The 24,843-nt window shown below is 44.0% G+C and overlaps 1 protein-coding gene across 1 annotated transcript in view; it reads right to left on the minus strand.

The window, feature by feature from the left end:
* Positions 1-18,628: 18,628 nt before the first annotated feature.
* Positions 18,629-24,843, minus strand: part of LOC124612346 (probable cytochrome P450 301a1, mitochondrial) — a 228,441-nt gene continuing 222,226 nt past the window's right edge. The window contains exon 12 of the mRNA XM_047140499.1: positions 18,629-19,057. Coding sequence (XP_046996455.1) covers positions 18,947-19,057 — 111 coding nt within the window. The 3' untranslated portion in view covers positions 18,629-18,946. The remainder of the gene's footprint in view (positions 19,058-24,843) is intronic.

The raw sequence follows: 24,843 nt of genomic DNA on the forward strand, positions 1-24,843 counted from the left end.
TAACTATGTGATCGTTCCAATTTAATTTATTTGTAATGTAGTACAAAAATGGTTCAAATGGCTCTGAGCACTATGGGACGTAACATCTGAGGTCATCAGTCCCCAGTCCCCTACTTAAACCTAATTAACCTAAGGACATCACACACATCCATGCCCGAGGCAGGATTCTAATCTGCGACCGTAGCGGTCGCGCGGTTCCAGACTGTAGCTCCTAGAACCGCTCGGCCACTACGGCCGGCGTAATGTAGTTCCTAGGTATTTAGTCGAACTGACAGCCTTTAAATTTGTGTGATTTATCGTGTAACTGAAATTTAACGAATTTATTTTCCTACTCATGTGGACCACGTCATTATGTAGAGTCAGTACCATATAGATAACTTGTCTAAACCATTTTTCAATTTGTTTTGATCGTCTGATGACTTTACAAGACGGTAAATATCATAATCATCATCATCAGTCTGTTACTCGGACTGTCACCGATGACGTTTAAGCAGATGAGAAACAGCAGAGGGCCTGTAAAACTTCCTTAAAGAAACGCTAGATATTAGTACTGTTTTCGTAGATGAATTTCCGCCAGTTACTGCGAACTGGGCCCTTTCTGACAGGAACTCACGAATGCAGTCACACAACTGAGGTTACACTCCATACGCACGCAATTTGATTATTAGTCGCTTGCGAGGAACGTTGTCAAGAGCCTTCTAGAAATCTAAATATATGGAATCAGTTTGACATTACACGTCGATAGCACTCGGTGCTTCGTGACAATAAAGAGCTAGTTTTTTTAGAAGGGCCATATCTTCTGGATCCGTGATGACTATTTGCCAATAAATCTTTTTCTTCCAGGAAATTCATAGTGTTCGAACACAGTATATGTTCCAAAATCCGACCGGATATCGACGTTGGTGATATGGGTCTATAATTCAGCGGATTACTCCTGTTCCTTTCTCGGATATTGGTGTAGCTTGTGAAACTTCCCAGTCTTTAAATACGAATATTTCGACGTGGGAGCGGTTGTATATGTATATGTATATATATATGGATTTATTGTGTCAGCGTACTCTGAAAGGAACCTGATGGATATACACTCTGGACTGGAAGCCTTGCCATTATTAAGTGATTAAGCTGCATCGCTACACGGAGCACATCTGTTTCTGAGTTACTCAAGTTGGCAATTGAGAACTTGATTCGAGTACTGGAATACTTACATTATATTATTTGGTGAAGGAGTTTCGGGAAACCGTGTTTAGTAACTCTGCTTTAGTGTCTCTGTCATCAGTGATATTGCCATTGTTGCCGCGAAGTGAAGGGATGAATTGCATCGTGCCGCTTGAGTACTTTACATACGACCAGAATGTCTTTGGGTTTCCTGTCATATTTCGAGACAGTTTCGTTGTGCAAACTATTAAGAGAATAAGCTACATGACAAAGTGCAGGAGGTAGAACAGTAACATGAGACAAACTGACATCAGCCTACACATTGATTAAGGGTTCATACACTAGCCTAACTTGACACACTTACTTGTTAGCAGGTAGTATTAGTCGTAACTATTTCAACAAAGATTTACTTCAACTGATGACAAGTTGAGAATGCGTCTATTAATTACTCAGCATCAGGAAAAAATCAGAACCATCTTCGCTTTGTTAGCCTCTAGTGACGATAAACGATTGGAAGAATGTAGTACAGAAAATTTGAACGTACGCTTGAAAATCTACTGTAACGCCTCGGCAAGGTATTTGTGGTGTCACCGCCAGACACCACACTTGCTAGGTGGTAGCCTTTAAGTCGGCCGCGGTCCGTTAGTATACGTAGGACCCGCGTGTCACCGCTATCAGTGATTGCAGACCGAGCGCCGCCACACGGCAGGTCTAGAGAGACTTCCTAGCACTCGCCCCAGTTGTACAGCCGACTTTGCTAGCGATGGTTCACTGCCTACTTACGTTCTCATTTGCCGAGACGATAGTTTAGCATAGCCTTCAGCTACGTCATTTGCTACGACCTAGCAAGGCGCCATTATCAGTTACTATTGATATTGTGAATCATGTACCGTCCAGACCGACATTCATCATTACTGGATTAAAGTTAAGTATTCCACCAGCTACGTCCGTTTTTCTAAAGTCTAATTTCCTTGTCCTGTTCCAGACCTCACGCCAGCCTGCGTGAGCTAAAACGCGTGCCTTTCGGCCTCCTCTAGTAACACGGTGTTGGCTCTCCTGCCAATCACAACATTGGCGACGAGGATGGGATACCGCGTTCTTCTCTAAAGTGCCCTGATTTACTTGTGTAATGGCTTCGCCACAATCTCCAGTTGCACTGTCCGAATTTTATCGCTTACAGAATCAGCAGAAGCAGACATTACTGGATGCCCTTGGGCAGCTCATCCAAGGGTCAATGTGCAATGCAAAACGATGCGGCAGCCGCCGCTCCACCGCTAACGCAGCCACGACACGCTGTTGCACCAACTTTTCGACCTTTTGATGCTGCACTGGAAAGCTGGACGGAGTGGTCACGCCAATTTGGATTCCATCTTTCCGCCTACAGAATTCAAGGTAACGAGTGGCAGCCTTGTCTCTTATCTTCAGTCGGCGTATAAACATACTGTCTGATAGTCAAATTATTTCCCCGACGTGACGTAGCAACTCTGTCCAATGAAGAAATTTTGTCTGCATTAGATGCATATTGAAAAACTAGTAGAAGCCAACCTCGGGGAAGATCAGTTTGGATTCCGTAGAAACACTGGAACACGTGAGGCAATACTGACCTTACGACTTATCTTAGAAGAAAGATTAAGGAAAGGCAAACCTACGTTTCTAGCATTTGTAGACTTAGAGAAAGCTTTTGACAATGTTGACTGGAATACTCTCTTTCAAATTCTGAAGGTGACAGGGGTAAAATACAGGGAGCGAAAGGCTATTTACAATTTGTACAGAAACCAGATGGCAGTTATAAGAGTCGAGGGACATGAAAGGGAAGCAGTGGTTGGGAAGGGAGTAAGACAGGGTTGTAGCCTCTCCCCAATGTTGTTCAATCTGTATATTGAGCAAGCAGTAAAGGAAACAAAAGAAAAATTCGGGGTAGGTATTAAAATTCATGGAGAAGAAATAAAAACTTTGAGGTTCGCCGATGACATTGTAATTCTGTCAGAGACAGCAAAGGACTTGGAAGAGCAGTTGAATGGAATGGACAGTGTCTTGAAAGGAGGATATAAGATGAACATCAACAAAAGCAAAACAAGGATAATGGAATGTAGTCTAATTAAGTCGGGTGATGCTGAGGGAATTAGATTAGGAAATGAGCCACTTAAAGTAGTAAAGGAGTTTTGCTATTTGGGGAGCAAAATAACTGATGATGGTCGAAGTAGAGAGGATATAAAATGTAGGCTGGCAATGGCAAGGAAAGCGTTTCTGAAGAAGAGAAATTTGTTAACATCCAGTATTGATTTAAGTGTCAGGAAGTCATTTCTGAAAGTATTTGTATGGAGTGTAGCCATGTATGGAAGTGAAACATGGACGATAAATAGTTTGGACAAGAAGAGAATAGAAGCTTTCGAAATGTGGTGCTACAGAAGAATGCTGAAGATTAGATGGGTAGATCACATAACTAATGAGGAAGTATTGAATAGGATTGGGGAGAAGAGAAGTTTGTGGCACAACTTGACCAGAAGAAGGGATCGGTTGGTAGGACATGTTCTGAGGCATCAAGGGATCACCAATTTAGTATTGGAGGGCAGCGTGGAGGGTAAAAATCGTAGAGGGAGACCAAGAGATGAATACACTAAGCAGATTCAGAAGGATGTAGGTTGCAATAGGTACTGGGAGATGAAAAAGCTTGCACAGGATAGAGTAGCATGGAGAGCTGCATCAAACCAGTCTCAGGACTGAAGACCACAACAACAACAACAACAGATGCATATTTCAAATAATCAGTAAGTGTAATTGTGAAAAGGTATAACTTCTTTCATTCAAAACGTACGGCAGATCAGACTAATCTGGAGTGGGTTGCAACGTTGCAAGGCCTTACTAGGGATTGTGCTTTTGAGTGTCAATGTGGACTCCCTGATTCGGACACTATGGTACTTGATGCAATTGCACGGAACGTTTCTGATGTTTGTATAAGGGAACAGATTTTGAAACTAGTCAGTCCCTCCCTTCAACAAGTGATGGACATATTGGATCGGCAGGACACACTTGACTTTGCTCAGGAATCCTTTGAAACTTTGCCAGCCGTGTGTCAGGTTAACCGGCCCCTCCGGGCGAACTGCACGGAGCAGTAAACAGCCCTCGCGCCCAGCCGCACTGCTGCCGCCAGGCTCTCAGCCACGTGTACCGCGCCAGCAAGCAAATGCAGTGCGCAAATCATGCCCGCGGTGTGCTACTAGACATTCGCGTGAGAATTGCCCGTCACTCCATGCTATTTGCTTTTACTGTAATAAAAAAGGACATGTTCAAAGCGTTTGCCAGAAAAAGCTCAGATCGAAAGCTCAAAACCATTCCAGGCCTTTTGCTTCGCGCCGGAATCGGAATCGAGCCAAGGATACTCGGGCTCGCGAAACTTTGCCCATGGAAATTCATGTAGTTCATTCCACTCTGCCCAGTGCCACTCTCTTTAAGAGTGACTGTGTTCGTCCCACAAATAGTGTCGTCTAAAACGCCGGAACTCCCGTCAAGTCGCAAGTGATTTCGTACCAGTGTCAGTTCACGTTGCACGAGACAGTCGCTCTTGTCGTCAGCAGGACAACAAACTTTTTGTGGACTTGGACATTAACGGCAAAGTGATACCATTCCAGCTTGATACCGAGGCTGCAGTTTCACTGATCAATCAAGACACGTACAAACTGCTGGGCACACCTCCATTGCGTGCCTATTCAGGTCAAGAGATCCCTGTGTTAGGACAGTGCAGCCTTCTTGCAACATACAGAGGACAAACAAAACTTGTGTCATTTTACGTCCTTCGTTCTTCTGCAGTGAACTTGTTTGGTTTCGATTTATTTCAGTTGTTTAACTTGTCTATAGTAAATCAGGTCCTATCAGTGAACGAGACTGTGCCTTCAGACAGTGTTTCTCGTCTACGTGAAGAATATGCAGACATTTTTGCACCAGGCCTCAGTTGCGCTAAGAACTATAAAGCACATTTGGAACTGAAAGTAAACGCGCAACCAAAATTTTTCAGAGCGCGCAGTGTTCCCCACAAATTGCGTGATGAGGTCGCAAAAACATTACACGATTTGGAATTTCAAAGTGTAATTGAACATGTGCGGGCTTTTCTCTGGGCATCACACTTAGTAATTTTGCCAAAACCTTCCGGAAAATTGAGACTTTGTGTGGACTTCAAGGCAACAGTGAATCAACAACTAGTGATTGCAACTTTTCCTTTACCCCACCCGGAAGATCTTTTTGACAAACTGTGCCCGGGTAAATATTTTTCGAAGTTGGACCTCGCAGATGCGTACTTGCAAATACCGGTGGACGAAGAATCCCAGCGTGTTTTGGTGGTTAACACGCATCTTGGGTTGTATCAATTCAAACGACTGGCATTCGGGTGTGCATCCGCCCCTGCATTGTTTCAGCAATATCTACAAACTTTTTGTGCGTCGGTCCCTACTGCAGCAATCTGTCTGGACAATATTGTGATCTCCGGAAAGACGGAAGAAGAACATTTAGCCAATCTCAGAACATTATTTCAGGTCTTGCGGCAAAATGGTCTTCGCTTATGGAAGGACAAATGTGTGTTTTTTGTTCGTCACTTGCCATACCTGGGACATGTACTCAATGCCCAAGGCATACATCGCAGTTCCGAGCACCTCAGTGCCATACACGACTTGCTTTCGCCGCAGAATTTGAAGCAGCTACAGAGTGTGCTGGGAAAAATCTACTATTACCACCGATATGTTCCACACGCCTCTTCCATTTCAGCTCCGCTTCATCGCTTACGCCGTAAAGGTGTTCCGTTCGTCTGAACGACGGAATGCGAACGCGCCTTTCGCCAGCTGAAATCGGCGTTGCTTTCCAATACTTGCCTTACGCCATTCGATCCCCAGAAGCCCCATTTGTTGATGGTGGATGCATCAGATTTCGGGATCGGTGCTGTGCTTGCGCACAAAGATGGCTCGCACGATCGCCCTATTGCCTTTGCGTCCAAATTGCTCTCGTCTGCGCAAAGAAACTATTCACAGATCGAGAAAGAAGCATTGGCTCTCGTATTTGGTGTTACAAAGTTTCATGACTTCTTGTGTGGTCGTTCCTTTACCATAATCACAGGCATCAAATCTTTGACATCGCTTTTTCATCCGAACAAGCCTGTACCTCCACGTACAGCGCAGAAATTCATTCGCTGGTCTATTTTCCGTTCGCAGTACCCCTACGATATCTTGTATCTGTCCACTGCTAAGCACGGAAACGCCGATGCGTTGTCCCGTTTGCCTGTTGCTGAGGATAGAGCATTCGATTCATCCGAACTTGCTTAAATGTTCATTGATGCGGAAACTGATGACGTGGTCGAATCGTTTCCGATTGATTTTCGTCGTGTAGCTACAGCCAAAGCTGCCGACCCTGTCCTTGCTACCGTTCTGCGTTTTGTTGCTACGCAATGGCCCTTGTCAAAGTCACAGATCGGGGATCTGTTGGTTCGCCGAGTTTTTGCTCACCAGGAGAGACTTTTTGTACGACGTGGTGTTTTGCTGTTGGGGCCGTGGTACCGCGTTCGTTACAGTCCTCTGTCTTACAGCTTCTCCACCAGTTACATTGGGGTATAGTGAGAACGAAACAACTTGCTCGTCAGCACTGGACTTGGTTCGGAATCGATGCCACGATTACAAATATATGCTCTTCTTGCATGGTGCGTGCCGAACAACAATCAGCACCACCACGGAAATTCTTTGCATGGCCAAAAGCCACTTCCCCTTGGAAACGCTTACACATCGATTTTGCTGGTCCATTCTGTAATGGTCGATGGTTGGTTGTGGTAGATTCATTCAGTAATTTTCCTTTTGTTGTCCGGATGTCTTCCACGACGTCATCTTCCACCATCGAAGCGTTATCTGCTATCTTTTGCATTGAAGGTCTTCCACAGACTATTGTTTCCGACAATGGCCCACAATTCATGTCTACAGAATTTCAGTCATTCTGCGAGGCCAATGGTATTCAACATCTGACGTCGCGCCGTTTTCGCCACAGTCAAACGGTGCCGCTGAACAATTGGTCAGGACTTTCAAGTCACAGATGTTGAAGTTGAAAGAGTCGCATTCTCGGGAGGACGCATTATTGCTCTTTTTGTCCTCGTATCGCTCTCAGCCCCGAGATGGTCGCTCGCCAGCTGAGTTGCTCCACGGTCGCCCTCATCGAACCTTGATGTCTTTGCTACATCCGCCGCATCAGGTTCCTGTGCAGCGGCAGGCACCTGATTTGGCCCCAGGCGACGTCGTCTACTACCGCCACTACCGAGGTTCACGGCGTTGGCTCCAAGGGCGCATTCTTCGCTGCCTCGGACGCGCTATGTATCTGGTTTTGGCGACCTCTGATGTGCGCCAGCATCTCAACCAGCTGCGCCTCTGTCGTCGCACGGGATCTGCCGCTCGCCGTCTGCTTTCAGCGACGGTGCCGTCCGGTCAGCGCCCTGGGGACCCATCTACTGGCTCGCCTCAGCCCCAGGTGTTACCGACGCTGCCTTCCATTTTGTCCCATGGCGACGCGCCGCCGCCACCGCCGCCGCCGCCTGTTCTCCCGCCGGCGACACCCGCAGTGGACGCATCGCTGCAACCGCCGGGCGCCTCTCTGGGTCACGCGCCGCCGATCGCTTCCCGTGACCAGTTGTCCTCCGACATGGAACTCTTGCCCGCTCCGGACCATATGTCGTCTTCGCCCGTCGGGTGCCCCGGCCCGATGGAGGTCGACCCTTCGGCCCCTACTGTCTCTCTGCGGGCGCATACACTGCATGTTGGCGTGCACCCTGGAGCAGGTTTTCAGGTGTTTCCTAGCTCCCCGCGGTCCGAATGGCAGGGTGCGGGTGGCACAGCCTCGCCTGTTGGTTAGGCTCCCCACCTCGTCGTATACGTCAACATGGGGTCCTCCCCATGGCGGGAGGAAGCCTTACACCACAACCGTACGTCGATTTGCGGAGGAGGAATGTGGTGTCACCGCCAGACACTACACTTGCTAGGTGGTAGCCTTTAAATCGGCCGCGGTCCGTTAGTATACGTCGGACCCGCGTGTCGCCACTATCAGTGATTGCAGACCGAGCGCCGCCACACGGCAGGTCTAGAGAGACTTCCCAGCACTCGCCCCAGTTGTACAGCCGACTTTGCTAGCGATGGTTCATTGACAAAATACGCTCTCATTTGCCGAGACGATAGTTTAGCATAGCCTTCAGCTAAGTCATTAGCTACGACCTAGCAAGGCGCCATTATCAGTTACTATTAATATTGTGAATCATGTACCGTCCAGACCGACGTTCATCATTAATGGATTAAAGTTAAGTATTCCACCAGCTACGTCCGTTTTTCTAAAGTCTCATTTCCTTGTCCTGTTCCAGACCTCACGCCAGCCTGCGTGAGCTAAACCGCGTGCCTTTCGGCCTCCTCTAGTAACACGGTGTTGGCTCTCCTGCCAACCACAACAGTATTTACAGTCCTGTCGACATCGAGACCATTAGAGACGGAGAACAAGCTCGGAGTAGTGAAGAATGGAAATGAATCGTTCGATCACCACGAAAGCAAAAGACTCCCGATTAACATGAAGCCTTAGAAGCAGCTGATATATTTTAGTGTTTACGACAGACGAAGACAACGGTTGGATGGAAACAAAAAGAAAGTAAGAGGAGAGTAAAAATGGCTTCGAGTGCTAATTATAATCTAAATAGTTTTTTGGGACTAAGTTTCTATTCTGTCTGGAAACAAAATTTACACGCGGTGTGTGTTATCGCGTTTGACTGTTGGCAATTAGATATGCAAATTTCATGCGAAAATCATTCGAAAACTGATGACTACTCAGCGAGCAATGGAAAGTTGATGGTGGGAATAATTACGAAGAGGAAGCAAATAATTCGGGAATGGTCTAGAATGGAAGACATAATTGTGGCTTCAGTAATAAAAAATGTAAATTAGTGAGACACATAGGCAGGCGAAATGATGGCTGATGACCGAAGAAAGGTCTTTACTGGATTCCTATAGATAATAAAATTCCGAGACAGTGACTTACCGTTCTCGTAAGATGAACAGTAGACATCAGCAGGAAAGATTCAGGAGCCACGTGTATGCGAATAGCTGAAGTCTATAACGCACAGAAAATCCTGAGGGGGCCTTTAAACGGCCATATAAAACCTAGAGCAAACGGCTGGTGCTGCCGATGGCTTTGGAGTCGTTAGTTGTCTTTCGATCTCAAGGGGCTTGCTAAAACTTAAATTACGTATTAGCTTCAGTCAACAATTTTATTAACACAATAACAATCGATGTACATGGTGTAATTTCTGCATGCAACACGAATCAGACAGGTAAATATGACATACAATAATGAGGAACACCAAAGCTCGATTTCAGCAACCGGGTTCAAACGGGTGACCGCTGCGGTAGCTGTTCACATATGAACAGGCTCTGATAGGATGAACTGGCGTGGGGAGCTACGTCAGATCCGTGTTCCAACTCAAGTCCAAACCAAAACAACAACATTAAACTGCCTTCAAAGCGTCTAACGGTTTCAGTAGTACACTGACAACGTGTAGGACCTCCTTTTGTGCTGTGTAATGCAGCAACAAGTCGTTAGAAATCCTGCGGAAACAATGAACCATTCTCCTTCTATACCTGTTCACGGTCGCGAAAGTGTGGCACATGCAGGATCTGACCTCTCCATTATGTTCCACAGAAGTTCGAAGGGACTCGTATCGGGTGATCTGGATGTTCTTCAAACCAATCGCGAACAATTGTGGCCTGGTGGCATGAGGCGTTGGCATCCATAAGAGGTCAATCATTGTTTGGGAACATGAAGTCCATGAATGGCACAAGTGGTATCCAAGTAGCCGAACATAGCCATTTCCAGTCTGTGATCTGTTCAGTTGGCCCAGAGGACCCAATCCATTTTATGTTGACAACTTGGGTCCATGGCTTCGTGGGATCTGGGCCACGCTCGAACTCTACCATTGTCTCTTACCAACTGAAATCGGGATTCATCTGACCTGGCCACTGTTTTCCAGTCGTCTAAGATCCAACCGATATAGTCACAAGTCAAGGAGAGGAGCGGTCGCCTGCAGGCATAGCGCATTAACACCAATTTCGGCGCAGTGTCCTACCGGATAAATTCGTCACATGTACCACACTGATTTGTGCGGTTATTTCACGCAATGGTGCTTGTCTGTTAGCAATGACAACTCTAGGAAACTCCTCTACTCTAGGTCGTTAAATGAAGACTGTCGGCCAATGCGTTGTCCGTGACGAGAGATAATGCCACAAATGTAGTGTTCTCGGCACTCTCTTGACACTGTGGATCTCGAAATTCCCGAACGATTTGCGAAATGTAATTTCCCATCTAGCTCCAACTACCATTCCGCTTTGAAAGACTTTTCATTCGCGTCTTGCTGCCATAATCACGTAGGAAACCTTTTCACATGAACTGTCTGAGTACAAATGACAGGTCTGCAAATACACTCCCTTTTAAAATTTGTTTACGTGATACTAGCGCAATCTGTATACGTGTATACTATTCCATGAACTTTTGTCACCTCAGCGTAAGTTATTTTTCCGTGATCCTACTCCACAGCTGTAGTGTGTTTAACGATAGATATGTTTGCACTGTCTGATCCAATATCCGAACAACTATTAGTGGATAAAACATGGGGTGTGCCTCCCCCATCCCCTTCGCCTTTATGGCAGCTTGATTTCTGCATGGGACACATTCGGGTACTGATGATGGAAGCTGGGGTATTGAGGAAAGTTAACATTCTAAATCATCCCATACGTATTGCGTTGGGTTCAGGTCGGGACTCTGGGCACGCCAGTATCTTTCAGGAATGTTGTCGTCCACAAAGCATTGCCTCCCAGAGGCTGCTTTGTAACAGGATGCGTTGCCCTCAGTAGCGAATACCAAAGACTGTTTCTTTTGAGGAGCACCTCTACAACTCTACCGCATTCTTTTAAACTTTGGAACTCGCAAGTAGCAACTTTCGCTGTTTTTATCCAAAATTTTTTAAACCACGCTCCACAATGCGCACAATCCATACCCGTGCGTACACGAGATCTGCTTGGTCTAGGTTTGGATGTGGTTGTTCCTTCGCGTTATCCACTTGGGCAGCTTTAGAATTGTTGAAATGTGCCTGATGGATTAGTTACTAAGGTGACATCCAATGATCAGTCCACGTTCTAAGTCACCGAGCGCTCGTGACCGAGCCATTCTGCTGTTACCGCTTCTGTATTGACAACGCAATTCCCGTGCCTCCTGTTATTCTGGAGAGAACAGAAAAAACAGTTTTGGTTGCACAAAATAAGTTTATTTACTCTTCACATGTGGCGGGTTTCACCTATTCTAGGCATCATCAGACAACCTGGAGGAATTACGAGCTGGTATCATTATAAATTGCTATTAAGCACTAAGCACTCCGTCCTCAGGTCTCAAGTGGCAAACGGGACCATCCGACCGCCGTGTCATCCTCAGCTAAGGATGTGGATAGGAGGGGCGTGTGGTCAGCACACCGTTCTCCCGGCCGATACGATGGTTTTCTTTGACTGAAGCCGCTACTATTCGGTCGAGTAGCCCCTCAGTTAGCATCACGAGGTGGAGTACACCCCTAAAAATGGCAACAGCGCATGGCAGCCCGAATGGTCACCCATCCAAGTGTAACGTCCCCTTAGAAAAATTATGAATGACTGTGCTGATAAATCTCTAAAGTTATTTGATTTTCAAACAGCTGAGCAGAACTGAACATACTCTGACACTTCCCTCTTCACTTATTCTGATGATCGCTAAACTGACACACAATATTTTTTTTAGCGCAACGCAATCTGACTTTCAATAATTCCTACAAAAGAATGGCACTGACTAACAATAACGTATACCTTTCATGAATCACTTACCTCACATAAATCTCCGTTTACTGCAATACAGCGAGCGCCAATACTGTCACCAAACAAAAGATTCTAACTACTGAAGGCACTAACTTCTAATAGACATTGATAGCAAATGAAAAATTTTTATAGAGAACAAACAATGTATTTACCTTAATAATGTTCAAAAGTCATCATATACAGGGTGAGTCACCTAACGTTACCGCTGGATATATTTCGTAAACCACATCAAATACTGACGAATCGATTCCACAGACCGAACGTGAGGAGAGGGGCTAGTGTAACTGGTTAATACAAACCATACAAAAATGCACGGAAATATGTTTTTTAACACAAACCTACGTTTTTTAAATGGAACCCCGTTAGTTTTGTCAGCACATCTGAACATATAAACAAATACGTAATCAGTGCCGTTTGTTGCATTGTAAAATGTTAATTACATCCGGAGATATTGTAACCTAAAGTTGACGCTTGAGTACCACCCCTCCGCTGTTCGATCGTGTGTATCGGAGAGCACCGAATTACTTAGGGATCCAAAGGGAACGGTGATGGACCTTAGGTACAGAAGAGACTGGAACAGCACATTACGTCCACATACCAACACCTTTTTATTGGTTTTTTTCACTGGCGCACATGTACATTACCATGAGGGGTCAGGTACACGTACACACGTGGTTTCCGTTTTCAATTAGGGAGTGGAATAGAGTGTGTCCCGACATGTCAGGCCAATATATGTTCAATGAGGTGGCCATCATTTGCTGCACACAATTTCAATCACTGGCGTAATGAATGTCGTACACGCCGCAGTACATCTGGTGTAATGTCGCCGCAGGCTGCCACAATACGTTGTTTCATATCCTCTGGGGTTGTAGGCACATCACGGTACACATCCTCCTGTAACGTACCCCACAGAAAGAAGTCCAGAGGTGTAAGATCAGGAGAACGGGCTGGCCAATTTATGCGTCCTCCACGTCCTATGAAACGCCCGTCGAACATCCTGTCATGGGTCAGCCTAGTGTTAATTGCGGAACACACTCTATTCCACTTCGTAATTGAAAACAGAAACCACGTGTGTACGTTTACCTCACCCCTCATGGTAATGTACATGTGCGTCAGTGAAAAGACTAATATAAAGGTGTTAGCATGTGGACGTAATGTGCTGTTCCAGTCTCTTCTGTACCTAAGGTCCATCACCGTTCCCTTTGGATCCCAACGTAATTAAGTGCTCTTCGATACACACGATCGAACAGCGGAGGAGTGGTACACAAGCGTCAACTTTAGTTTACAATATCTCCGGATGTAATTAACATTTTACAATGCAACAAACGGCACTGATTACGTATTTGTTTATATGTTCAGATGTGCTAACAAAAGTAACAGGGTGCCATTTAAAAAAACGTAGGTTTGTGTTAAAAAACATGCTTCCGTGCATTTTTTTATGGTTTGTATTAACCAATTACACAAGCCCCTCTCCTCAAGTTCGGTCTGTGGAATCGATTCGTCAGTACTTGATGTGGCTTACGAAATATATCCAGCGGTAACGTTAGGTGACTCTTCCTGTATATATATATATCTATCATTTCATGACATCCATCTTTACAAATTTCCTTTTTCTGGCAGACACACGTCCAGATCGTCCGCTTATAGTAATCTCTCAAAACTCTTGCATCTCTCTCTCCACATTTACCACTGCTGGCGGCTCACCTCCAACTGCGCAACGCTACGCACTGTTCACATCGAACTGCCCAACACTACACAAGCGAATATTCCAACAATGCCAAGCAGACACAGACTGCACACAGCACAGTCAGTGGTTTTCATACAGAGCGCTACGTGGCGTTACCAACATAAAAACCTAAACAGCCTACTTACACAAGTGCCGGCAACGCCCGACAGCGCTTAACTTCTGTGATCTGACGGGAACCGGTGTATCCACTGCGGCAAGGCCGTTGCCACGTAAATTGCTATTAAAGGCAATAATAAATGAGTAAATTAAGAATAACAAAAGGAAGTCTGTGTTAGTCACGTGAAGAATTTTAAGGTTTCCTAGATCAGTGGGCCGATGACAAGGAGATTTGAGGTGCTGCTTAAAGAGGGAAAATTTTTTCACCTGACCTTTATTTATTAATAGACGCCCGCCAAACCTAACAGCGAAAGATCTCCCTGTCTGACCGATATGCTAGGAGGAACATCCACTACACGTAATTTTATAGACACCTGACTTAGAGAATAAATGGGTTGCTCGTTATGGGTGAGCGTTTATTCCATGGGAGAGCCCTTCGAAAAATCAACTTGGACGTTAGTATGCCGAAATGGCTTAGCCAAACTGTATGAAAACGACCCAAGGGATTGGATAGCCAAACGTGTGATGTCGTACACCGCGGATGTAAGCGAACAATTAATAGTGAAGACTATAAGGTTTTTTCTTTCAGCACAAACTGTTCACCAGAGATGGGCTGCAACCATTTTTATGTGCTACAATGCTAAGACTGTCTAATTCTTTATTTATATCGCCCTCAGAGAGAGGGAGTTCATCCGTGTTATAACAGCTCTAAAATAGTTGAATTCATAGGGACTCGGGTGATTAGAGGATGAGTGGAGTGTTGACACACTAGTAGAAGGCTTTCTGCAAATATCGAAAGCAACTTTACCGTCATTCAGCCGTAGATAGAGGTCAACATAATGTAAGATTCTATATTGGTCAATTATTTCACGGGTGAACATTAACTTAAGACGCAACCGATTAAACTCCTCTGTGACTCAATCTGTTCACGAGTAGCTTTGGAAAGAATCAAAACATCATTCACATATCTATTGTACAGGATGATTTTTTCACTAATGGGGATTTTCGTTTAAAATATTCAGTTTGAACGTGACTGATAAACGCATCGGCCAATAAATCGGAGGGGCAATGGCCATTGCAAGGCCGTCTTCTGGTTTATGAAGTAAATTGTTAAAAGAAAAATATTATTTGTGTTCATGGGACGGTTTCTTCATGGGCGAGTTAGCATCGTTATAGTTTGTTTTCCGGTCTAGTGTTGCTTCATAATTTTAGTTAATATTTTAACTGTCCCTTTATTCTCATTACTGCCCAGTCATTAGCCAAAGGTGTATTAGCCTATCCATTATATGCCTGTATTTTGCATTCGTGAGATTTTCCTGCTAACTGAATAAACCAGTTTGCGTAAGTTAGGTACCCCTTGTACGCTGCAGCAGCTTTGTTTCCTATTGCCATTACCTTTTTACGTATTGCTTCTATATGATGTTATGCCAGTGGCAATCTGACTGTTACCTGACATTTCTTTGGGGCTCTGAATCACATTAGACGTTTCGGTTACGGGTAGAAAAAATTGTATTGGTGATATATTGTGGATGTCTGGCTGTTACCCTCCAGTTCTTTGGAATTCTTAACTCTGCTTGGCACATTGGTAACGATTAGAAATACTTTCTATCGGTAAGTTCAGTTATGGTACAGTATTTTGAGTTGAACTTTATACCCCTGACCACTCCCTGAAGCACAAATGTGGCCCAGTGCTCCCATCGGTGCATGTCTTCCTTTTGTTATTCTCAATTTATTCATGTACTATTGTTTTTAATAATAATTTATATTTATGCCAGTTTCTAATTCCTCCAAATTGTCTGATGATGCCTAAAACGCGAAAGCGCCACATGTGAAGTTCAAGTAAACCTATCTTGTGCAACCAAGACTGTTTTTTTTTCTGTTCTAGAGATACATTACGGTTGCTGTACCTGTGTCCCAGCGGTATTTGTTAAGTGGAGTGGTTTTAATTTATTCTGGCTAGAGCGCTTATCGTGACATTTAATGGTCAGTTCCGCATTACACAGCAGTGTCCGGATACTTTTGATACTATTTCGTATATACACCTCTCGCTGCCGGCCGTTGTGGTCGAGCGGTTCTAGGCGCTTCAGTCCGGAACCGTGCTGCTGCTACAGTCGCAGGTTCTAATCCCGCCTCGGACATGGATGTGTGTGATGTCCTTAGGTTAGTTAGGTTTAAGTAGTTATGAGTCTAGGGGACTGATGACCTCAGATGTTAAGTCCCATAGTGCTCAGAGCCATTTGAACCATTTGAATCTCTAGCTGCTGCACAATTTTCATTGGTATGTGCCACTAGTTTCGTTCTACGTGGATCGTCTTTGGCACTGTACAAAAAGTCGTTTTGGCACCTTAGTTTCTTACGTGTCATACAATACTTAATGTTGACTTAAATATGCAAGACTAGTAGTGGAAGCTTCTGAAGTTGGTTGTTTGAGCAGCTGAGTAATACGTATCTTCTGGTTCAAGTTTTCATCGGTATGGAACAGTGTCCTATTTCCTGGCTGCTGTTCATATACTGCATCAGCTTCTTAGTTACGTGAACCGTCTAGGTAGCTTTTTATGTTAACGGCAAAGGAGCTATAGACCCAGCAATAGCATCCACGTGGGTTGGCTGCCATGCCGTAGTTATGACCCGTGTCGGCGGAATACAGTGACGCTGCTATCGAACTACCGTGATACAAGAAAATTATTATACCAAAAGAACGGCATTGTACAGCAGTAGTCTGCTTCTTTTTTAGTGTAAGGTAGTTCTGAGACGATAGCTAATCTGAGGGGGGGGGGGGGGGGTGGGGGGGGGGGACGAAATTTCAGGGACAGTCTGTTCCATACTGCTGTACGACTAATATTGGGAGCATCAACAGTAGTCATAGCATCTAGTCTTGTGCAGAGTGACAAATTTACACTACTCACGTATGCTTTCCAAAGCACAGTTTATTTCTTTACACATGAGCTTATCCAGCTTGCCTTTAGCCCGGTATGCTGCTGTTGACAAGATTAACAAACACAACTGGGTAGCATTTTTTATGTCTTCGGTCGATCCACAGTCCGTAGTTCGTTGTCAACTATATATGAGGATGACAGGAAGAAATTCCAGAACAAAGTGACAGAAAAAACATCTTTGTTGAAGTATTTTCTTTTATTTTGTTCTTCACCACCTCCCATGAAATATGGAAAGGAAAGAGCTTGCAGTACAAGAGATGTTTCACAGTATCGACGATAAACAAGTGCTCATATCTCTTAAGGTATGGAAAGAAGACTACGTTTATTAGATATTTTTTCTTATTTTTCTCCATATTGCCACATGCAAAGGTTTGTCAATGGGGTTCTGGTTAACACTGCATATACTGCACAGGGTATCTCTCCTAAGAGTGTCAGGCGCAATTTCTCTGGTGTTTCGGCAGATATTTGAAATTTAATTTTTGCAATGTGTAGCTGGAGTCAACCCAACAAATACTGTTCATCAGGTGTTCTATGTCGTTGGAAAGCGTCTGTTTCCCGTTGTGAACAAAGTGATTTTTAAAACGGAATTTTACCTATCCATTTGGTGGAGCGGTTCCATATTAGTCTAGCACGACATTAATTTTATCGATATACAGCACATCAAGAGGGACAATACACCAGCAGCGACTGAGCAGCACTGCTGCTTGGTGGCAGCAGTCAACGCTTGCCAGGTTACTGTCAATAGTTGCTGGAATACTGGCTATTATTCCTCTTAATACATGTCGATAAAACGAATGTCCCACTAGACTAGGTTTTCCCAGATTTCCGAGGAACATTGGTTTTCGACGTTGTAACGATTTCTGTGTTATTAGTTATGATTTAAAATTGAAGTATTCACTGAGCAAACGAATTTTTATTATTTTTTAATAAAAAAATTATTTACCTTCAAAATAGGTAAGGTATTCCATCGAAGTACCAGGATTCTCAAAGTGTTGCGTTTTAGAAAAACTTGCGACCGTTCTGTCCAATAGGCTTGTGGAATTCCGGTTTGACAACCATTTTGCTTGTGATGGGAAGCAATACTTACCGTCGACAAACGGCATCGTATGATGGACACGATGAGCGAAAGTTGTTTTGATACTTCGAAACACAACTCTTCTAATGTTCATGTGCTCATAACCTTTAAGGTATGCGGTTTAGAGCACATGTTTGCTGACAATTTTTTTTCTTATTTTCTTCCATACTACCACTTCCCAAAATATGGAAAGCAAAAAACTTGCAGTAGAAGAGATTTGTTTCTCAGTATCGAAGATGAAAAATTGCTCGTAGCTCTTAAGGCATGCATTTTCGCCCCTATGTTTACTGAGACTTTTTTGCGTCGAGTATAGTGACCTTTCAAATGTATGCGTTTACGCCATTAATTAAGATATACCCCATATATAAAGAAAAATGGACTGTCTACGGCCACCATGTCACAACACACACTGGGAACTTGAAGTTTGTATAATCAAATGTGCAAGCAAATGTTCAGATTAGGAGAACCAGGACTCATAAAGAAAATTAACTACAGTTGTAGCGCGGCAGAGATGCGCAGAAAGGATTACACAAAATCTAAAACGAAGCAAAAAAACCTCAGAGTCTTGAGTAACTTCTGTGGTAAAATATACATTTTTACTCAACTGTAAAAAACTAACAACGAGAATTGTAGTTAGAAACATGTTTAGAGCTGTTTCGTCCTGTATTTATTACATACATAGATACAGTGAAGGAAATATGTACTGAGAATGGTTCAAAAATAAAGGACGCAGTCAAACAAACAGACTTTTCTTTAGTCACAGGGTTGGAACTTAAAAACAAATAAGATATTAAGAAATATCTAGATAGTTTCTGCCTGTTTCTCCGTCGTTTGATAGAAAGTGAAATAATGAGGAGATGTATATCAATGCTTATAAAAACGAACAATATTTGTGTATATGTGTCATTCGTCAAAACTTAAAGCGAATTAGAGCGAAACACTTGTCTCTCAAAAGCAATTAATTAGCCTATTGCAGTTACATTTGACACATGGTTCAGGGGTCCGAAATACACTTTATCCGTGGGAATAGAGAGGAAACACAACAGGAGAATCAGACGTTCCTGTCGATGACTTTGAACTTGAGTGGCGAAGCGGCTTGATGTATTAGGGCAGTCCTCCACGCAACATCATTGTGTAACTCCACACGGAAGCGTCGGATAATCTGTGAACAAAGAGACCGTTTTCAGGTGACACGCCTTCAGTTCTGCAAGAAAGAGGAGCAAATGAAAGAATATGAAGAAATTTGAATAATGATGTGGAGATTTCAAAGTAATTTCTAGGTTACCGCAATAACTGTTATATATTGGTCACGAAACATCAGGGGAGGCGTTCAGTAAGTAGTGCAACACACGTTTTTCTCAACACAACTTGGTTTTATTCAGGATTCCAATACACGATATTATTCCCCATTCTTTTGGCATCAAAACCCTATTTCTCAACGTAATTTCCGTTCAGTGCGATTGCTTTACACCACCTTACTGGAAAGACCTGTATGGGCACATGTTACCAGTCTACTGGTCGATGTCGGAGCAGACGTCCTGCTACATCAATAACCCGCCCGTCATACACATACTGCTTCCCGCAGAGTGCATCATGCATTGGACTACGCAGACAGAAGGCGGAGGGTGAGAGATCTGGTCTCTCCTGCGGTGGATGAGGAAGGCCAGTTCGATGAAATTTTGTGATCTCTCTGGTGCGCTGACTTGCGTGAGGCCTTGCGCAGTCATGGAGAAGGAGAAGTTCGTTTGCACTTTTGTGGCGACGAACACGCTGAAGTCATTCCTTCGAGCTCCTGACGGTAGCACAGAACACTTTAGAGTTGATCATCGCAGCATGACGGAGGACATTAAACAAAATAGCCCATTGAGAGTCCTAAAAGACCGTCACCATGACTTTACCGGTGGAGAGCTCCGCTCTGAACTTTTTCTTTGAAGGAGAGGTAGTGTGGCATTACTCCATCGATTGCCGTTTTGCGTACGGTTCGAAGTGATAAACCTGTGCCGGCCCCTGTGGCCGAGCGGTTCTAGGCGCTTCAGTCAGGAACCGCGCTGCTGCTATGGTCGCAGGTTCGAATCCTGTCTCGGACATGCATGTGTGTGATGTCCATAGGTTATTTAGGTTTAAGTAGGTCTAAGTCTAGGGGACTGATGACCTCAGATGTTAAGTCCCATAGTGCTTACAGCCATTTGAACCATTTTTGATAAACCTATGTTTCATCGCATGCGACGATGTTAGACAAAAAATTGTCACAATCAGCCTCGTACCGCGCAAGCATTTCCGCTCAGATGGTCCTTCGTCGCTCTTATGCTCTTTGTTAGGCGGTGAGGAACCGAGTGGGCACACATTTTTTAGTACCCCAACTGGTGGTCGAATGTGTCAGTACTGTTGTGAACCGTTGATCACCACAAATGAGAGTGTCCCAACGTTGAAACATTGTATGAAATACAGCTGTGTGCATCCTGCCGGCACGCGGGAGAGAGCATAAGTTTGCGTGACCTTGTTGCGATAGAGACAGACGCCTCGCCCTACGACTTAGCGTGCTTTTGTTCACTGCCAGGTCTCCGTAGACACAGTGCAAGCGCCTACGAATTTCGGTGATGCTCTGGATTCCCGCCGTAAGAAAGATTTCACGTTAAACTGTTAGTACCCTTTTCTCCGGTAGGATAACTGAGGTAGATTAGAGACACTCAAGTCACAGAAGTGGCGTCCAATTGAAAGGCTTTCACCTGACCACTGAGCTACACGAAATTATTAGTGGTGACGAAATCTGATCAAAAGTATCCGGATACTATATTTAATATGGAATTCACCAATAAATGTCACGAATCAGGAAGTCTCCAGAAAAAAAATGTAAAAATAAGTTGTATAAGGGGCAGCCAAATGGAAATGAAACAGATCGAAAAGTAAGTAAACTGTTTATTATTTCAAAGGTGATCTCCATAACTGTTAATAAATTTTTCTCTTTTTGAGATAAGAAGTTCAATGTCTTCACGGAAAAATATTTGCGGCTGTTTGCGGAACGATGATTGTCAGAAGCAAATTGACGTCCACGAATATCTTTCTTCAGGGCTCCAAAAATTTGGAAATCGCATGAGAAGAGATCGGGATTGCGTGGAGGATATGTAAGGGCTTCCCAGAGAAACTTCTACAGCGTAGTCGAAACTACCTGCTCACAAAATGCCGGCCACTTGTTTTCAATGCAAAAGCAAGGCCTTTTTTGCTAGAATTTTCATATTAAATATCAAATAATGACAGAGGACAAGGATTTCTGGTCAGATGAGTGTAGGATAAAATCAACAGCAGCAAAAAATGGTATAACGGGAGTAGGCTTCGTTAAGGGCAGGAAGGTATGGCAGAAACTGTGTTACTGTGAACAATTTAGTGATAGGATTGTTCTTATCAGAATCGACAGCAAACCAACACCGACAACGATAGTTCACGAATACATGCCGAAGTCGCAAGCTGGACATGAAGAGATAGAGAAGGTATATGAGAATACTAAAAGGGCAATACAGTAAGTAAAGCGAGACGAAAATCTAATAGTCGTGGGGGACTGGAATGCAGTTGTATGGGAAGAGGTAGAAGAAAACATTTCAGGAGAACATGGGATTAGTGGTTCATGGTGTGGGTTCCTGTAGTCATGTCCTAGTTCATGAACCACGGGCAACGTATGAGTGGCCAAGTAAGTGGTCCCGACAGTCGGAATACCATTTACTTTGGAATAAGGCTGAGCATCTCGGACATATTCTGAGTCGTGGTCACCTTTGTGCTCATACGGCAAAGGCTACCAAATCCACCGGTTAGTCCCTCAACCGTTAGAGGTAAAACTCAATGGGACTCAGGGCAAGTAAGGCTAGCAACCTGCTTCCCTGGTACTTTAAATATGATGCTGGCAACAATCAGAGCAAAATGCCTCGGACCTTTGGAGGTGACGGGGTCCCACCTCTAACTGACAAACCAGGGACTCCTAAGATACGACTTGGCAAACAAATGGTAATGAGATGGGGAGCTATTAATATCAATGGGGGCTACTCTGGGAAGAAAGTAGAGCTGGCAGAGGCTGCAAGTAAGATGGGGCTGGACGTTTTAGCTGTTAGTGACATTCGGTTAAGGGGTGAGAAAGAAGAGGAAGTAGGAGAATACAAGGTCTACCTGGCAGGAGTCAAAGCAGGAATATCACAATGGGGTGTAGGGCTTTACATCAGGAAAGAAATGGAACCCAGCGTAGTTGCAATAAGGTATGTAAACGAACGACTGATGTGGATAGATTTGACAGTGTCTAGCAAGGGACAGATCAAGATAAGATGGATAGTTTTTATGAGGCACTCAGTGATGTAGTTGTTAGAGTAAAGGACAAGGACAGTGTTCTGCTCATGGGTGATTTTAATGCCAGGATTGGAAATCGAACAGAAGGGTATGAAAAGGTTATGGGTAAATTTGGAGAGGATATGGAGGCCAACAGGAACGGGAAACAACTCTTGGATTTCTGTGCCAGTATGGGCTTAGTAATCACAAACTCCTTTTTTAAACATAAGAATATTCACCGGTATACTTGGGAAGGCAGGGGAACCAGATCTGTCATTGACTATATAATAACAGATTAGGAATTCTGGGTGGCGGTGAGGGACACACGTGTATTCAGGGGATTCTTTGATGACACTGATCATTATTTAATCTGCAGTGAAATTGGGATTGTGAGGCCGAAAGTGCAAGAGGTCAGGTCCATATGTAGGAGGATAAGAGTGGAGAAACTTCAGGATAAGGAAATCAGACACAAGTACATAACAGCGATCTCCGAAAGGTACCAGTTAGTTGAATGTAGTCAATTACAGTCATTGGAAAAGGAATGGACAAGGTACAGGGACACAGTACTAGAAGTGGCTAAAGAATGTCTTGGAACAGTAGTGTGTAAAAGTAGGATGAAGCAAACAGCTTGGTGGAATGACACAGTCAAGGCAGCCTGTAAAAGGAAAAAGAAGGCGTATCAAGAATGGCTACATACTAAAACTCAGGTAGACAGAGAAAGTTATGTTGAAGAAAGAAACAAAGCCAAACAGATAATTGCAGCATCCAAGAAGAAATCTTGGGAAGACTTTGGAAACAGGTTGGAGACTGTGGGTCAAGCTGCTGGAAAACCATTCTGGAGTATAATTAGCAGTCTTCGAAAGGGAGGTAAGAAGGAAATGACAAGTATTTTGGACAGGTCAGGAAAACTGCTGGTGAATCCTGTGGATGCCTTGGGCAGATGGAGGGAATATTTTGAAGAGTTGCTCAATGTAGGTGAAAATACGATCAGCAATGTTTCAGATTTCGAGGTAGAATGGGAAAGGAATGATGATGGAAATAGGATCACATTTGAGGAAGTGGAGAAAATGGTCAATAGATTGCAGTGCAATAAAGCAGCTGGGGTGGATGAAATTAAGTCGGAACTAATCAAATACAGTGGAATGTCAGGTCTTAAATGGCTACACAGGATAATTGAAATGGCCTGGGAGTCGGGACAGGTTCCATCAGACTGGACAAAAGCAGTAATCACACCAATCTTTAAACATGGAAACAGAAAAGATTGTAACAACTACAGAGGTATCTCATTAATCAGCGTTGTGGGTAAAATCTTCTCAGGTATTGTTGAAAGGAAAGTGCGAGTATTAGTTGAGGACCAATTGGATGAAAATCAGTGTGGGTTTAGGCCTCTTACAGGTTGTCAGGACCAGATCTTAAGCTTACGGCAAATAATGGAGAAGTGTTATGAGTGGAACAGGGAATAGTATCTATGCTTTATAGATCTAGAAAATGCATATGACCGGGTTCCAAGGAGGAAGTTATTGTCTGTTCTACGAGATTATGGAATAGGAGGCAAACTTTTGCAAGCAATTAAAGGTCTTTACATGGATAGTCAGGCAGCAGTTGCAGTTGACGGTAAATTGAGTTCATGGTTCAGAGTAGTTTCAGGGGTAAGACAAGGCTGCAACCTGTCTCCACTGTTGTTCATATTATTTATGGATCATATGTTGAAAACAATAGGCTGGCTGGGTGAGATTAAGATATGTGAACACAAAATAAGCAGTCTTGCATATGCGGATGACTTAGTTGTGATGGCAGATTCGATTGAAAATTTGTAAAGTAATATTTCAGAGCTAGATCAGAAATGTAAGGACTATGGTATGAAGATTAGCATCTCAAAAACGAAAGTAATGTCAGTGGGAAAGAAATATAAACGGATTGAGTGCCAAATAGGAGGAACAAAGTTAGAACAGGTGGATGGTTTCAAGTACTTAGGATGCATATTCTCACAGGATGGCAACATAGTGAAAGAACTGGAAGCGAGGTGTAGCAAAGCTAATGCAGTGAGCGCTCAGCTACGATCTACTCTCTTTTGCAAGAAGGAAGTCAGTACCAAGACTAAGTTATCTGTGCACCGTTCAATCTTTCGACCAACTTTGTTGTATGGGAGCGAAAGCTGGGTGGATTCAGGTTACCTTATCAACAAAGTTGAGGTTACGGATATGAAAGTAGCTAGGATGATTGCAGGTACTAGTAGATGCGAACAATGGCAGGAGGGTGTCCACAATGAGGAAATCAAAGAAAAACTGGGAATGAACTCTATAGATGCAGCAGTCAGGGCGAACAGGCTTAGACGGTGGGGTCATGTTACACGCATGGGAGAAGCAAGGTTACCCAAGAGACTCATGGGTTCAGCAACAGAGGGTAGGAGGAGTCGGGGCAGACCGAGGAGAAGGTACCTGGATTCGGTTAAGAATGATTTTGAAGTAATAGGTGTAACATCAGAAGAGGCACCAGTGTTAGCACTGAACAGGGGATCATGGAGGAATTTTATAAGGGGGCTATGCTCCAGACTGAACGCTGAAAGGCATAATCAGTCTTAAATGATGATGATGCTGATGATGATGGGATTGGGACATGGAAAGAGAGAGAGGAAAGACTGAT

The sequence above is a fragment of the Schistocerca americana genome, chromosome 4, assembly GCF_021461395.2.
Source record: "Schistocerca americana isolate TAMUIC-IGC-003095 chromosome 4, iqSchAmer2.1, whole genome shotgun sequence".
Taxonomy (NCBI): domain Eukaryota; kingdom Metazoa; phylum Arthropoda; class Insecta; order Orthoptera; family Acrididae; genus Schistocerca; species Schistocerca americana.